General features: G+C 32.6%; 2 protein-coding genes across 3 annotated transcripts; both read left to right on the plus strand.

Moving 5' to 3' along the window:
* Window positions 1–627: 627 nt before the first annotated feature.
* LOC111696158 (protein obstructor-E) lies at window positions 628–2,323 on the plus strand. Its single transcript, XM_023465710.1, has 2 exons — window positions 628–1,277; window positions 1,770–2,323. Exons 1-2 carry the CDS (start codon window positions 651–653, stop codon window positions 1,932–1,934), a joined length of 792 nt encoding a protein of 263 aa, XP_023321478.1. The 5' UTR covers window positions 628–650; the 3' UTR covers window positions 1,935–2,323.
* Window positions 2,324–5,062: 2,739 nt separating this feature from the next.
* LOC111696168 (TRPL translocation defect protein 14) lies at window positions 5,063–14,978 on the plus strand. 2 transcript variants are annotated; one of them, XM_023465728.1, is made up of 14 exons: window positions 5,063–5,145; window positions 5,275–5,340; window positions 5,921–6,095; window positions 6,552–6,637; window positions 6,770–6,928; window positions 7,425–7,652; window positions 7,721–7,773; window positions 8,163–8,327; window positions 8,682–8,769; window positions 10,193–10,286; window positions 11,890–12,026; window positions 12,558–12,685; window positions 13,436–13,531; window positions 14,688–14,978. In XM_023465728.1, the coding sequence occupies exons 4-14, from the start codon at window positions 6,584–6,586 to the stop codon at window positions 14,797–14,799; spliced, it is 1,314 nt and encodes a 437-aa protein (XP_023321496.1). In that variant the 5' UTR covers window positions 5,063–5,145; window positions 5,275–5,340; window positions 5,921–6,095; window positions 6,552–6,583; the 3' UTR covers window positions 14,800–14,978. The 2 variants fall into 2 exon arrangements, with proteins under 2 accessions (XP_023321496.1, XP_023321488.1); XM_023465720.1 differs by having other exon boundaries at window positions 5,064–5,145; window positions 5,917–6,095.
* Window positions 14,979–16,760: the final 1,782 nt, after the last annotated feature.

Below are 16,760 nucleotides of genomic sequence, written 5' to 3' on the forward strand. Positions count from 1 at the left end.
AGATGTACACCATCAGGTTCAATAGATATTGGGAATGAAAAAATTGAGTTTGCTGCAAAGACTCAAATCCTTTCATACAGAATTAATATTACAAATTCTAATGTACGACGATATATTTTATATCCTTAAATTTAGACAGTTTATTCTTTAATTTTTCTCTTACCTTACAAGTCATTAAGTCTATTCCCTGTCACATATCCCCTAGCTTCTCCCTCATCCTTATTTACAATTCACATATTGATTAGTTTGTACAGTTTTCATCCTATTTTCTAATGTTCCTCCTATCTTTCATACATAGATCACGCCAGTTTCTGCTTTTAATTAAATTGTTAGGTTTCTTATTTTCCACTTCCTGTCAGATTAAATCTACCCTAGAGATTACTAGGCTACATTTTTTGGCTTTCTTTTTAAAACTGTTCTAAATGTTGTTTCAGTTTACCTTCACATTTTAAAATGTTGCCGAGATAAAGAACCTTGAACATTGGTTTTCTAGGTCTACTCTGTACTCATGTATTGATAGAGGGGGTTGGGAAGTAGGGTCGTGGGTTAACTGACCAGTTTCCATCGATGTGGGTTTAAGAATATGCGTTACCTTGCAACGCGACTTAACCTTGAACTAGAGAAAGTAATTTGGATCAGTAGAATTCGAGATGCAGCAGAGTAAGTACGTGGTTTGGTCGGTTACTCTTATATTTTGGGGTTTTTTAGAAGCCTTATCTCCTGAAGGAATTCCTGCTCCGAATTACAATTGTCCGGAGCCCAACGGTAGGTTTTCGGATCCAGAGCAATGTGACAAGTATTATATCTGTAAGAAAGGAGAAGCAGAGGAAATTTTGTGCCCGGAAGGTTTACTTTTTGATAACTCTATTCCAAACCGAGAGAAATGCGTCCTACCTCACAATGTAGATTGTGGAGCAAGAGAGTTTGTGCAAGATCGAGCTCCGGGTTCTGATCCAAGGTGTGAGAAAGCAAACGGAGTTTTCAACCACGATGATCCCAGGGTTTGCAATAAATACTTAAACTGTGATAAGGGAGTCGCCTTTGAGATGCCCTGTCCTGATCCTCTCTACTTCGACGTCGAGATTGGGGGATGTGTTCGACAGGAGAACTTGAGCGAATATGCAAAACGATGCTCTGAGGAGAACGACTATCTGGAGATAGATGGATTCAAGTGTCCTGGAGGAGACACAATTGGTCCACAGGGTCTACTCCAACAGCATCCCGTATATCCTCATCCTAACGATTGTCAGTTTTATTTCACATGCTATTTTGGAAAGGTAAGGATTTTTAATATAAAAACACGTTTTCATTACTCCCCTACTAAAATAGTCCAAAGTCTGATCTGTACGTTATTATACCATTTCTCTACATAGTTTTAAACTGCACATTCTTTTAATAGTTTTTAACCTTAGACTCAGTAGGTATTACATATTCAGAGACACGTGTAAATGTTTAGGCTTTAATGACGACCTACTCTTTAAATACAACAATTTAAAGTTTTCAATCTTATTCATTAAATGTAAATGAATTAATACGCTGTAGTGAATCGTGAGGTGAACAAATAAAACAGAATATAATTCTTGGATGTTGACCCCGCATATAAATATCAATATTAAATGTATCATATTCTAAAAATTGGCAGGGGTGTAAATCATAACAAATATCGATAGAATCTCGCAATGAAATTAATTATTATAAAAGATTATTTTTTACAATAAAGTAAGCTATAATATAATTTTTTATTGTCAATTTATATTTTTTTATTTTAGGAACCGAACAAGTTTGGTTGTTCTAAAGGAATGGTGTTTGACGCTGATAATCAGCAATGTAAAGATCCATCTGAGGTTCCCGACTGTTCCTGCTGGTATGAATGTAAAGAGAACTCAGCATGTCCGACCAATTGCAACCCTGACTGTACTTGTCCTGTTGCATAAATAATCTACCATGAAACCTGTAGGGACGATTATAAACTTGAAACGAGTAGATCTGTTTAAATTTTGCAGTGGTTTCCTCGTTCTTCTGAACCTGGCCCCTGCAAGGAAAACTGCATTGCAAATATGACCCTGAATAATTCTGCGTAGAATGCAGGCTATACACCGGACTTTGCATACAAAACACTGAATCAGAATAAGCCCCAATGTCAAGTGTGCATATGAATTCATTTCAATTAAGTCCTTTATTTTTACCTCTTTGTTAAGTGCACGTTACTACAAACGCAAAGTTAACTAAATCCTATGTTTAAATTATTCGTTGTTTATTTAAAAGATATTCTTTTAAATGTGGATCATGGGCATTAAATGATTGAATAAACTAAACCTTTTCATGGTTGTCTCTTTTTGTTGTTAAAAGTGTTCTCTGTTAATTTTATATATTAAAAAATTGTTTTCTTGTACATGGATTGAGAGTAGGATGCTAATAAGAGAGAAATAAAAAATTAGATTTATCCATGTCTCCTTCCTTAAAAACGATATTATTGTACGGATCCTTCCTTAAAAAGGATTTTTATTATGCGGATTCACCCTTAAAATGAGATTTATTAGACGGATTCGCCCTAAGAAATAAGATCCTAGGGCATGATAAAAGATTCTCGTTGAACTGTAGCTGTTTAAAATTAAAAGAGATAAGAAACTATAAGTATTTATTTATTACTTCAATTTAATTTATAATTATATGCCTTCAAGAGACAAATGTCTTCTTTCTCAGAGCGCGTAATGTTAAAATCGAGACAAAATTCTAAAAAAATTTCGATTGAAATATAAAAATAAATGTTTACAGATCATGCAGTTTTATCTTAATATAATTGAGGTTTTGCTGTCATGAAAAACTTGAAGGAAAAGGAAAAAATGACATTTTACTACTGCATCACGGGTATCTTTCCAATATTTTCAAAATAATTTCCCCATAGAGATGATTTAAAAAAATTCTTTTAAAATATGCTAATTGCAGAAAAATGTTCCATAAAAATACGTGTTTTCATATTGTAAAATGTTTCGCCTTTCAGAACATCAGTTAGTATTACATATTACATTATATTTTTCTTATCTCTTATGCACTATGCTGGAGGTTAACAGATTGGAGAAGTGTAAGGAAATGTCCATGGACCTACATGATAGTTAGAGAGTCTTGGTTCATCAATAAGTTTAGACATCAAATCTGTGGGATAAACAAAAATATGTGAGTTTTTTACTTTTCCTATCACACTCACAGGTATATGGATTAAAATTTGGTTAAGTTTCCCCCCTAATTCTGTTTTATTCATCTATACTTATCCTTTTTTACCAATTGAAATTTTTTTGGTTTTGTTTTAATGATTTGTATTAAACCTGTATAATAATGAGGATAGTAGGAAGAAAACTAACTCAGTATATATGAAGAAAAGGAAATTGAGTTCTTACATGGAAACTGAGAAATAGATAGAAACCGAGGGTAAAAGTAAGGAAATTGAGAATAGTAGGAAGGAAATCAAGAATAGTAGTAAGGAAATTGAGAACTAGAAGGAAACCGAGGGTAAAAGTAAGGAAATTGAGAATAGAAGGAAGGAAATTAAGAATAGTGGGAAGAAAATCGAGAATTAGAAGGAAATTGAAGGTATGGGTAAGGAAATTGAGAATAGTAGGAAGGAAATCAAGAATAGTAGTAAGAAAATTGAGAACTAGAAGGAAACCGAGGGTAAAAGTAAGAAAATTGAGAATAGTAGGAAAGAAATTAAGTATAGTAGAAAGAAAATCGAGAATTAGAAGGAAACTGAGAATAGTAGGAAGGAAATTATGAATAGTAGCAAGGAAATTAAGAACTAGAAGGAAACCGATGGTTGAAGTAAAGAAATTAAGGATCGAAGGAAGGAAATTGAGGATAGTAGAAAGTAAAATAAGAATAGAGTTGTACACTGTAAATTATACAATTTACAGTGTAAAATAACAGTTTGCATACACTCCCTTAAAGTGATTGTTTACCTTACCTGAAGGTTTGCTCTAGTTCAGTTTCCATATGTACCGGAGTTTGTGTGCGATCCGTGCAACAATGCTGTAGTTTGTAGTTGAATGTTGACAATGACAGTTTTGTCTGCAACTTTTAATAAACAATACAAATACTGCAGTCTGCAGTTTAGTTTTTAGATGGAAGTTTTTAGTGAATAGTAATAAAGCTGAGGAGAGGTAAATAGGGACTGACACTGTGCAATTGAAATATTTAAGATGTACACCATCAGGTTCAATAGATATTGGGATTGAAAAAAAAAGTTTAACCCAGAACGAGGCAACGAGAGAAAAATTGTCAAGACGACATTCTATAAATTCTTTCGATCCGACTCCGAAGTTCTGGGTTAAACTGTAGTATATATTCTTGTTTTTATGTCCCCAAAGTGTTCTTAGTCATCTGTGTAACTTTCTTTCAGGTGAAAAAGAGAAAATATTAAGACATATTCTAATAGAATGATGCAGGAAGCGCCAAAGTTATTTTCATTCATTTTGGTGTACAATCCCATGGTTATATAACAGCAGGGGCGGATACAGGGGGGGGGCGGGGGGGCATTTCCCCCCCTCCTGAGATTTCGAGGCAAAACTTACAAGTCATTAAGTCTATTCCCTGTCACATATATATCGGGATTAATGCTTGATCCACTCTTTTGCTTAATCTCTAGATTAAATAATGCTTGTTCTCTTGTTATTAATCTCCAGATCAATTAACCGATCAGGATTTAGGATATTCCATTCTAAAGTTTTCAGCTCAGTAATGATTTAAAAGAACTTTAGTTTGAACATCATGCAACTCCGGAAAAGTTTTGAAGTATACAACCCTAGACAAATTCTGAAAAAGTATACATTCTTGGAAAATTTCTGAAAAAGTGTACAAAACCCTGGAAAAGCTTTGAAAAGTATGCAAAAGTTATGAAAAGCATACAACCTGGAAAAAGTTGTAAAAAAGTATACAATTCTAGAATAGTTGTTATAACGTATTCACCCCTGAAAAAGTTGTGAAAAACTAAACAACCCTGATAAGTCGTTAAAAAATACAAATCTGGAAAAGTTGTAAAAAAGTATACAACCCTGGTTTTGAAAAAGCATACAACCCTGGATAGTTTATGAAAGCGTGTAGATATATACAGTAATACAGTTGCTTTCCACCCCTCAGCCTATACTCTCAGAGGTACATGCATTTACTGGATAAATCACCTTTTGAAAAACGTGATCAAAGAATTTCTCTTATAGAGTTAATTTAAGTTATTTAAACCATAAATATTATCAGTTTCATTAATTTACTTATGATTTTTTTCAGACTAGTGGTTGAGGAATATAAAAGAACTCATATTTCATCCCACACCCGCTTCATTTTTAATTTACAGTAGGTTTTACTGATTCTTTAGATATTCATTCATAGTCTAATTAAGAAATGAGAGAACGTTTAGATAAAGTAAAAACAATAATTTCTCACTAACCATCATTAAAAATAGACAATGGAAAGGATGTTATTAGGTCTTTATAATGAATGCTATAATTTTATTATTTCTCCATTCATTTTATATTTTATTATTTTTCCATCCTTTTCGTTTGAATATTAATATCAAAATATCAACTCTTAATTCCTTCTCATACACTTAGATACTTCCAATTACTGTTATTGTATGCCTAAAGAAACTGAGTTCTTGTACCAATATCTTAATTCTATATCTTTGCAGCACGATGTCGTAAATTTTTGATTTTATGAGCTATGAATTATGTTAGATCAAATAGTCAAGGTTTGAAATATCGAAGGTTTACAACATCAGGATGCAAAGATATCAAGCAAATTAAAAGCAATTTAGTTTACCATAGTTTCGTTAACAGAGATACTTCAAGACAAAACAGATTTACTGCACGTTAAGCTGCTTAATTTATCTTAATTTTTAGACTAATTTTAATAAACTAAACTGTTTTTAAGATAGATCCTGATGCATTGGTGGACAAATAAGATGCAAGAAACCTTTATACTCCATCACAAACATAGATTGAGGTTTCCTCTTAACTTCTCCCTACTTACCTAACCCACCCTGAGCAACTGTATCCTGGCTGTGAACCTTGAACCCAAATCAAACAATATAGACAGAAAAATACATTAAGGAAATCATCCTTTTTCTTTTTCTTTTACACTTTTAAAAATCAAATAAAAGGAAAACATTTTCAAAATAGCCTAAAGAAATCTACTTCACATCTTTGTTTTAAATTTAGAAACAATGAATTTTTTCATCATTAAAGTATTGCATTCTAACTTATCTGAAGGATTTTAGTTTCTACCACAGACTCTGATTATATAATCCCTATATCTTTGCAACCTATGAATTTTCATAGATCAAATAATCAAAGTTTGAAATATTTGGTTGAAAATATATAGGGATTATAAAATCAGACTTCGTGGCAAAAACTCAATTTCTTTATATCTCCACAAGAAAGTGTCATAATTTACATCCCGTTCTATTTCAATTCATTCATTGCTTAATGAAAATAAAAGTGTTAATTTATACAGAAATTGCTAATATAATATCAAATGATCTTATTTAAAGAATGATTAAATGCTAGGAATATAAATACTGTTGAAATATAATCTAATCATGAAAGATCAAGAAGTCAAGGAACCTATTCCACCAACCAAAAGAATACACAAGGTAAATAAAAATATATTTTACAATTCAGATTTTGATAAATTAACTTTTCTGATCAAAAGATCATTTTTTGAAATCGTAACCAATCCCATTTTGTAATAATAAAACATAATACATCATATTTACGTTTTCTAGCTTGTTTTGACCGGCGGACCATGTGGGGGTAAGACAACGGGTCAGGCCAGTTTGGCAAATTTCTTTGAAAATCTTGGTTGGAAGGTATTCCGAGTACCTGAGACTGCAACAGTGTTAATGTCCGGAGGAATATCTTTCGGAGATCTGACAGAGGAGCAGGTAATACCCAGAATATAGAGAACATAGATATCTCAAAAGTTCTTAAACCCTGATGAAATATTCATCTAAATATTTTAAATCGCTGTTTACGGGACAAAGACCCTGGAATCCTATTCGTATAACCTTAAAAACTGTCCACGAATTTTTCATTGTTTTCCTCGCTTTCAGAATATACTTTCAGACACACTCACGTGCTTTCTCCAAGAGAGAGGCCCAACTTAGGGCCGAGTTTGACCCCATGCGAAGTATTCAAGTGGCCAGATCTTCACCCGTCCCAACACATTAAATGAAAGATTATGTATTTACGCACGAGGATACGAAAATATTATTTATCGAGTTTTATCTAAAGCTGACCAAGCAATAAAATTATGCCCACATCATTTTTTTACGCGTCTCATCTCAAAAACCTCAAATGAGTTTGTGAAAGCAAATGATATTATGGATATATATATATATTTAAATGGAGTTCTTAATTCAATATTTAAAAATGATTAAGGTTTTGGATTTCCAAGAACACCTAGTTGTAACCATGATGGCACTGGAGGACACCTACTTCTCTATGGGGGAGAAATGCGCCCAGAACGTGTTGATCATTTGCGATCGAGGTGTGATGGACGCATCTGCATTCATTGACAAGGAAGCGTGGGATAGGATTCTGAGTAAGCTTAGTCTCGAGGACATTGAGATTAGCGACAACCGGTACAATCATATCGTCCATATGCAGGTAGAATTAATATTATTAGTCCCATGCTTGAAACCGCATGCAAAATAGACCTCATTGGTCAATTTCAGAGCGCTGCCATCGGTGCTGAGAAGTTTTACACAACAGAAGATCATTCAGCGAGGTATTCAGTTCAGACAAATCCTTAAAATATATTAAAAGAACATGATCATTCATTTTTTTTATACCAAAAAGTTTCATATTACCAGCTGAGTAAAACGATAGTATAAAGTTCCTTTATACAAGCTGAATAAACCAAAAGGGTTTGTCAAGGTTTACCTAAACAATAATTGAGCGTTCTTTAAAGAGCTTATACGCAAATTTAATCCAAATAGAATATTAGATTACCTTGATTTATATTTTAAATATAATATTGTTCTTTTTAAATTTAAAACACAAACAGAGCCTTTTTGCAATTTCTGAACTTTTCATCATTGATAAGTAAGAAATCATTTTTATTTCAATATAACTATTTTTTAAGTACTTTCTAATCTACTTTATCTTTGACTGCAGGTTTGAAGGATTAGAGCTTGCAAGAGAAAGGGATAGAAGAGCTATGGATGCCTGGAGGGATCATCCTTACGTTGATATCATTGATAACCGTTCCGACTTTGATTCCAAGATCAATAAGCTGATTGATCTTGTTGCTAAACGGATCGGAATAAATGTTGGAGATAGGTAAAACTTGTTTTTAGTTCCTTCGTGAATCTTTTAAAAACTTTAAAACCAACAATTTATTTTGCCCCTTTCTACCAAAGTTCAACTTATTTATTTTAAAGTTGGCTTGTGTTCTTTGTGTAGAGGCTGTAAAGGCAAAAATGTGGAAAATATGTACTTGGATTATTTAGAAAATGCTTCTTCTGCGGTCAACTCTAATTTGTGAGTTAGATAATTGTAAACAAAGAAATGTTAGAATTGCTGAGAGACGATACATGTTGAGCTTTCATATTAGGTCATTTATGTATGAATTGAAATTTTTAGCATTTTTCAAGAACAATATTTAGAACTTTTCAGTATTTCGCTGATTTTTAGGTTTAATGCAAACTCAAGGAAGGTAAAATTCCTCATATCTTCAGTTCCTAAGGATGAAGAGTTTCCTGTCAAATTTACAGATTTTCAGGTAGTATTATCTTTTTTTTGCCACCATTTTTCTGCAGTCTATGATTATCTTTTTGTGTTTCAATGTTATTTACTGATAATGTTATTGGAAAAATTTTGAAATGATTTTTAGTTAAAGAATCTAAAAATCAGTTTACAAATGTTGTATTTAAATGCCACAACCTTGACACTGATATTTAATATTGTCTGGGTCCTTGAGTATTGTTTATTTAACAGTTTAAATGGAACAATGTAATATTATAAACTTTAACAAAAAATCCAGCAAAGAATATTTTTAACTAAAGGAATTGAGTCTTTGTCACAAACTCTGATTTTATAATCTTTATATCTTTTCAAAACAATGTTGTTGGCCTTAGATATTTCAAACTATGAATTATGTTAGATCAAATAACCTAAGTTTGAAATATCAAAGATTTACACTATCAGGTTACAAAGATATACATAGAGATTAGAAAATGTGAGTTTGTTGCAAAGACGATCATTTTTTTATGCTACACTACACTGTCTCTGGAGAAAGATATATTGTACCCTGTCTATAGTGCCTACAGATATTATAACACTGCCATATTTGTAGACAGATATATTGTACCATGTCTAGTGTCTATAGATAGATATATTGTACTTTGTCTTAAATGTCTAAAAATATTACAAAATTGTTAAGATAAATATACTATATGTTTCTATGAAATATATTATTACATGTCTTTTAGTACTAGTTCAGAGATAATATAGTAATGTCGTCTAGAATTATATATTACTAGCTTGGGAACCTAGCGTTGCACGAGGGGATCATAGTTAGTCCCACCGATTACCCGCGCTTTGTCGTAAATTAAGATTTTAAATATTTGCCCTGATATCTCATAATCTCAAAACCATTCCCGTGGCTCTCCCGAGTTCCCTCTTCTAACTTTGAGGTTAATTGTTCCAGGGGTTCCAGAGTTATGATCGGACAAACAAACAGAGATTACAACTTTATATATATAGATGCTAGTTGTATATTAGAATCATCTACAAATATATTAGAACTAGTCGTCTAAAGATAAATATATTGAGACTGGCATATAAGTACTATAGTTTTAGTATAGTCTAGCGAAATATTTATAGCACTACTAAATCAGTACTAGTCTTGAGATATATTTCAGAGTACTAGTCAATACCTATATATTAGAGACTACCTTGGCTAGATAATAAACATATCTTATGACTAGTCCATAAAAATATACTGTCTAGTGTATAGATACATTAAATACAGCTATTTGACTGTAATGTAATATTCATGGCGAAGTTGGCCCAATCTTATTTAAAGTTTAGCCTTTCTCAAGTGTCTCAGACTCATCAAACATGTGTTCCGTTTTTAGTTTGACTGAAAATTAATCTGTATCACGAGGTTACTTTAATTCTTGATATAGAAATTATATCTCCAGGTTGTGCACCATTACCTTCACTCTGCAAAGAAGGGTTTCCAAACCCGGCTTCGAAAGCGAGTAAGAAATGGACGACCAACGTTTACTTTTACAGGTAATTTTTAAAGGTAATCAAAAAAGGGATGATTGGGGAGTGCTAGGGTGAGAAAAGAGGAATAAATGGGAGAGTGACAGGGTAAGAAATGAGGGATGAATGGGAGAGTGACAGGGTAAGAAATGAGGGATGAATGGGAGAGTGACAGGGTAAGAAATGAGGGATGAATGGGAGATTGCTAGGTTGAGAAAAGAGGGATGAATGGGAGAGTGCCAGGCAGAGAAAAGAGTGAATAGGAGAGTGACAGGGTGAGAAAAGAGTGATAAATGGGAGAGTGACAGGGTGAGAAAAATGGGATAAATGGGAGAGTGACAGGATGAGAAAAGTGGGATGAATGGAAGAGTGTTAGTATGAGAAAAAAGAATAAATGGGAGTGCCAGGCAGAGAAAAGAGTGATAAATTGGAGAGTGACAGGGTGAGAAAAATGGGATAAATGGGAGAGTGACAGGATGAGAAAAGTGGGATGAATGGAAGAGTGTTAGGTTGAGAAAAAAGGATAAATGGGAGTGGCAGGCAGAGAAAAGAGTGATAAATTGGAGAGTGACAGGGTGAGAAAAGTCGGATGAATTGGAGAGTGCTAGGTTGGGAACAAAAGTATGAATGGGAGAATGCCAGGCAGAGAAAATAGTAAGAAATGGGAGAATGCTAGGTTGAGAAAAGAGGATTGAATGGGAGAGTGGTGGGTTGGGAAAAGAGAGATTAGTGGAGGAGTGCTTGGCTGAGAAAAGAGTGATAAATGGGAAGGTGCCAGGCTGAGAAAAGAGTGATGAATGGGTGAGTGCCAGGTTGAAAAAGAAAGAATTAATGTGTCAGACAGAGAAAAGAGGGATAAATGGGAGAGTGCCAGGTTGAGAAAAGAGGATGAGAAAATAAAGGAAGTTTTTCAGAACTATATGATGTAATTCACGAGAAAGCTAGACAAGCAGTAAGAAATGATAAAAGAACTTTCTCCTTTTTGTCGACTGCATGTGTAACTCATTTCTGTCGAGCCTTCTTTACAATCGTATTTTTTTTATTATTTACATGTTATTTCACTTAGGAGCGTTAAGATATATAAGTTAAAATCAATTTTAAATACCTGTTTATAGTTATTGGAAAATCCAATTTATACTTATTATACGCCGTCTAAATTTCTTAATGTCAAACAAAATTAAAATTTTTATACAAAAGAATTCTTTTTAAAATTTAGTGTGTAAAGGATAAAGGCCTTGGAGGCTTGGAAACACGTGTCCGTCCTTCCACTACATTCCTAGTTCTCATAAAGTACATATTCTAACATGTGCCTGATCTGACCTACTCAGCTAGGAAAGCTCTCTCTTAGGATTAAAGTTTAGCTATCTTGACTAGACCAGTTATACTTCTATTACATAAGTAATAAAAAGGGGGTTAATGATTATGTAAAATGTCTTGAAAAAACTTCTTATCTTCTCGTATAATATGTATAAAGTCAATATATAGTCATAAGAATAATTAGAGCACCGTTTATTCTCCGCATCTTATTTTGCTTATAAAAAAAGTTTCCAAAATGTTTAAGAACAAACATAAAAACCTTTTACGGGGACATTAAGATTGGTTCTTTGTTTAAATTTTGTCTGTGTTTTAGTTCGTAAACCTGAACTCCAGGGTCAGACTGTAGAGATGAAGCAACAAGTTTCTCAGAGGGATTATCTCAATCTTCTTACTCACAGGGACGATTCTCATCTTCCAGTGTTCAAAACTAGACGCTGCTTTCTCTATCAGGTTCAACCTCTTAAATAAACATAATTATTTGAAAAGTTTAATATTCATTTTTTTAAATTACTGACCTCTTCATAATTAACAACATTATGCTATTTTTATTTTTAAACATTAAATTATTCATATTTTATAACATTGAACTATTAATATTTAAAAATATTAAAATATTCATATTTGATAACATTGAATTAACTATTCAATTTTAAAAACATCGAACTATTCTTATTTGAAAACATTTGACTATTCCTAATTAAAAAAAAAGATCAAGTCTAGTTTGAATAATATAAAGGTATTTCGGAGAAAAAACATAAATTTTCCCAAAATGACTTAAGTATTTTGCATTGTCATTAAATTATAATTCATTTTAACATCCAGATTATACTAATAACTAATAATGTAGTAAAATATCCTCCAAACAAATGAGATTTATCTGTTTCTTGTAGCTTATGATAAAGGTCTATTCCTTATATGTGGATTCTGATCCAAAATGTTCAAAAGACAAGAGACTTATTTGATAATAACTTATTATATCAGAATCAGCAGTATTCCCTGGATATATACAGATCTCCCTGTCATCCAAGGTGTAAAGGATTGGTGTTTCTGGAAACATTTACAACTCTTGAGGATAAAGAGATCTTGTCGTCTCTTCCTCCATTCCTCAGGTAAACTCAGGAGGCCTTCAGGTCGGTCTAAACAAATTGTGAGAAGTATTAGAACTAGGTTCGGTGAGTTGAACTACTAAGTTGAACTAACCAAGCATAGTTCTCGTTAACCAAAAAAACGCCCACATATGTTTTCAGTGAGAACCAGAAAATTCTGGATTAGTAAGTCGACTTTTGGACTATGCTATGACTTTAAATAGTCCGATTAACATGAAACACAGAAAATGTGCAGTATAAACAGACCCATATATCGTAATATGTGATCTAATAACTTACTACAGTAACGTTATTTGCTTTGTAACAACCTCAAATCCACTTCAGTATTGAATTAATATCGTCTTCCTATTCAACAGTATTGAATTAATATCGTCTTCCTATTCAACAGTATTGAATTAATATCGTCTTCCTATTCAACAGTATTGAATTAATATCGTCTTCATATTCAACAGTATTGAATTAATATCGTCTTCCTATTCAACAGTCTGAATGTTTTACATCAAATTTTTAAATAGTCTCGACTTTAAAAGTATCGCAACTCCTTGTTATACTTTGGTTTTACCTCACCAACTCACCTATACTTTTTTGCTGTTCTAGGGATATGCATTTTTAAAATGCAACGCGTCTTTGCTTGATTTAAACAGAAACATAGGTTTGGTTTGCAGTGGACGGAAACCCTTTGCCAATTTTTTCTTTTAAAAGTTCTTCTTTCGTTTGATCATCGCTCATAAATCTGAATTGATGTTGCCCCAGGGTGAAGAGGAATGTGACCGGGGACCCTGCCTTCTCTATGTACAACCTGAGTATCAGGTCGGACTGGCAGGAGTCTGTAGATCAGTTCTGTCACAGGTATATTTTTTCTTATTTTTGACTACTATATTTTGTTTGTTAAAAAAATTTAAGAATTTTGTTCAGTGGAATGAGTAAAAAATTCGGATCTGAATCATTAATATTTCTTTGAGTTTTGCAAATTTCGTTCACCAAAAGTTGTTCTTTTTTTCTTGAAGTATAACTGAAGTTTCAATTTTAAGTGACCCTACTTTTACAAATTGGCAACCTTGAAACCTTTATCTGATCAATATTGGGAGGATATCCTTGTTTTTCTAGTTTGAAAAATGCTAATTTTAACAATTTCTTCTATTTTTTGGGTTGCAAGAAATCTGCAAGTTACTAAGGAAATGAGTTTTTGTCACAAATTATAACTGTTTCCCCCCTATAACTTAACCACCCGATGTCGTAGACCTTTGATATTTCAAACTATGAATTCTGTTAGATCAAATAGTCTAATCTTGAAATATTGTCGGTTTATACCATCTCGTTGCAAAGATATAGGAATTAGAAAATTAGAGTTTGCGGCAAAAACTCAATTCCTTTAGAGATAATACAATTGAAAAAAAAATCAAGAGAAATCATGTATCAAACTCTATGATTTAGGAGTCACTCGAAATTACGTCATAGTTTCTTAAAGATGCCTGTTTTGACAGCAACATTTTTATTTTTGAGATTTGGTTGATTTGGTTGATTTGGTTGATTTGGTTGATACTTTTCCACTTGAATCCGGATCCGTCAGACCGCAAATGTTTGCGGATTCGGATCCGCATCATAAACACAGTGACTGAGTATATTAGGATTATGCATATCTAGTTTAAGAAATGATTAAAACACTGTGACTGAGTATATTAGGATTATGCATATCTAGTTTAAGAAATGATTAAAACACTGTCCAAATGAAGCACTTTATGCATATTCAATACTTGGTCGTCTTTAAATTTTTATGTTACGTGGGACACAAAAATGTACATATAATTGCACAGGAAAATCCAATTTTACATATGTACGACGTACGTACATTAAAGCGAATGAATTACTCAGATGAGCAAGAAAACCCCGAAGTTTTGTCTAAATAGGAAACCTATTATAGGTTAATTAGATAATGGACTCGATGTTAAATTATTTAGGACACTTGAATTCTATTTGATATTTTAAAATTAATTTATATATAAAGGCTGTCCTCGGACGATGAGGATGAAAAGGATGAAGTTTATGACGTGAAGCAAGCTCACGAGAGGCTGGTCAATCTATCTGAGTCGGACTCATCCTCGGATATATCTATCTAACCTCATACTAAAACCTACATAATCGTTCTCCACAAAAATTGATTATTTTTGAGGGAAAAATTTGTATGTAATAAATTATCCAATACATGAATTATGTATCCGCAAAACCTTCCTCTGTGCAGCAAAGTACCAAAGACATTTAAAGACGTCAGTCTTTTAAATGAATAATGAAAAAAAAAGAAAAAACATGATAAGATAAAATGATCAAAAATATATTATTCTCTTATTAGAATTATTAACCTTATTTATGAATAATTTAGTTTGCAGTAATTTTAGTAATGCATTCTTCTGTCTATTATATATGAATGTATATATTTATATTATTAAGTTTTTCTAGATTTATGTAAAAATACAAATATATATAGTTATGTACTTAAAAGTTTTATCCTAATCCGTCAAATAAATATTTATTTCATCCCAATCAAACAATTTTATGATAGAGAATAAGATCTTATACAAACAAACTTATATATTTTTTGGTTATAGATTACACATTTCGAAAAATGTATAGGCGCAGAATTTCTTCACCCCCATATTTACGCCACTGGTATATTAAAGAAATATTTCTAGAGTAAATTTAGTTTGCTTTGCTGTAGACTTTGATTTAAACAATACCTTTTTTTGAGAAATGTTAAGATTAAATAAATGATACAAATTTTCTAGATTTAGGTTGAACTACTGCAGAAAGGTATCGCTTAAATAAAGATTATAAAAGATAAAATGAAGTTCAATTCAAATTTTTTCTCTATAAATATTTTTATGTTAAAAGTTTTATATATCATAGTCATAATTAGGAATTATTTATGATAATTGATAAATACTTTTCATCTTTGAGAAACCTATCATGCCACTTTATGTCAAAAAAAAATTTTTAACATTTTTTTTTCATTACGTACATAAAAACCAGATTTAATAAAAGCTGTACTGTACCGGTGGAGGCGATCGTTCACTGCATAGCGGAGGCTTGGTCTGCATAGTGGAGGCTCGGTCTGCCAAGCAAATCTAGGAGGCTCGTGTCTTCATAGCAGAGGCTCATGACGTCCGAGGTACCCTACCTCGTCCTGTCCGCCGACTCTTTCAACGAAATTCCAATTTCCAGCCATTACATCATTCCTGAATCCAGCTCATCCAAAGGTCACTTCGAGTACATCTGTACAGGATTTAATGGATTTAAATCAACATATATTGTGTATACTGTACTGAGAGTACACATGTACATCGAAGATTAAATAAATCAAACCGGTTTTTATTTATTTTCTGGCATTTCTGAATCTACAGCCAGTCACTCCACTTAATTATTAGAAATGCTACTCTATAAGTGAGAGTCTCAATTAAAAAATATAAACGTTTCGATGGATTCGATTAAGCTTAAAAACATATTAACCGCCAAAAAAGTCCTTGAAAAAAAAGTTTCCGGAAAAAAGTCCTAAAATTTCACACTAAAAAAGTCCTGTGGAAAAAGTCCTTTTATTAAAAAGTCTCGACGGAAATAAAGTCCTACCAATTCGAGACTTTATTTTCTATGACTTTTTTGCTGGCTCCAGTATGATTTTACAAGAAAAAGTCCTCTAACAAGTGAAAATGCATGATTCACAATGGAAAAAAGTCATTTTTGTTCAAGGTTTTTCTTTTCCACGGATTTATTTTCTTCGGGACTTTTTTCCTAAGATCTTATTTCCTGAGACTTTATTGGCGGCCCCCATACTATTTTAGGAAAAAAAAGTCCCAGGAATCCAAAACACAGGACTTTATTTCCAGTGACATTTTTTCCGAGGACTTGAGAAACTTCGGACTTTTTTTCCAAAGTTTTTATTTCCAGGTTTTTTTTCCAGAAATTTTTTTCCCCATGACTTTCTTACATAGATTCCTCAGTATTACGTTGATATCTTTGGTCATGTGGCCGCAGCGTCCGGCCCCCTAGCCTGTTTTAGTCGCAGCGCAGAACAGGCTAGAGGGCAAGG

This window comes from Eurytemora carolleeae, unplaced genomic scaffold (assembly GCF_000591075.1).
Source record: "Eurytemora carolleeae unplaced genomic scaffold, Eaff_2.0 scaffold11, whole genome shotgun sequence".
NCBI lineage: Eukaryota > Metazoa > Arthropoda > Copepoda > Calanoida > Temoridae > Eurytemora > Eurytemora carolleeae.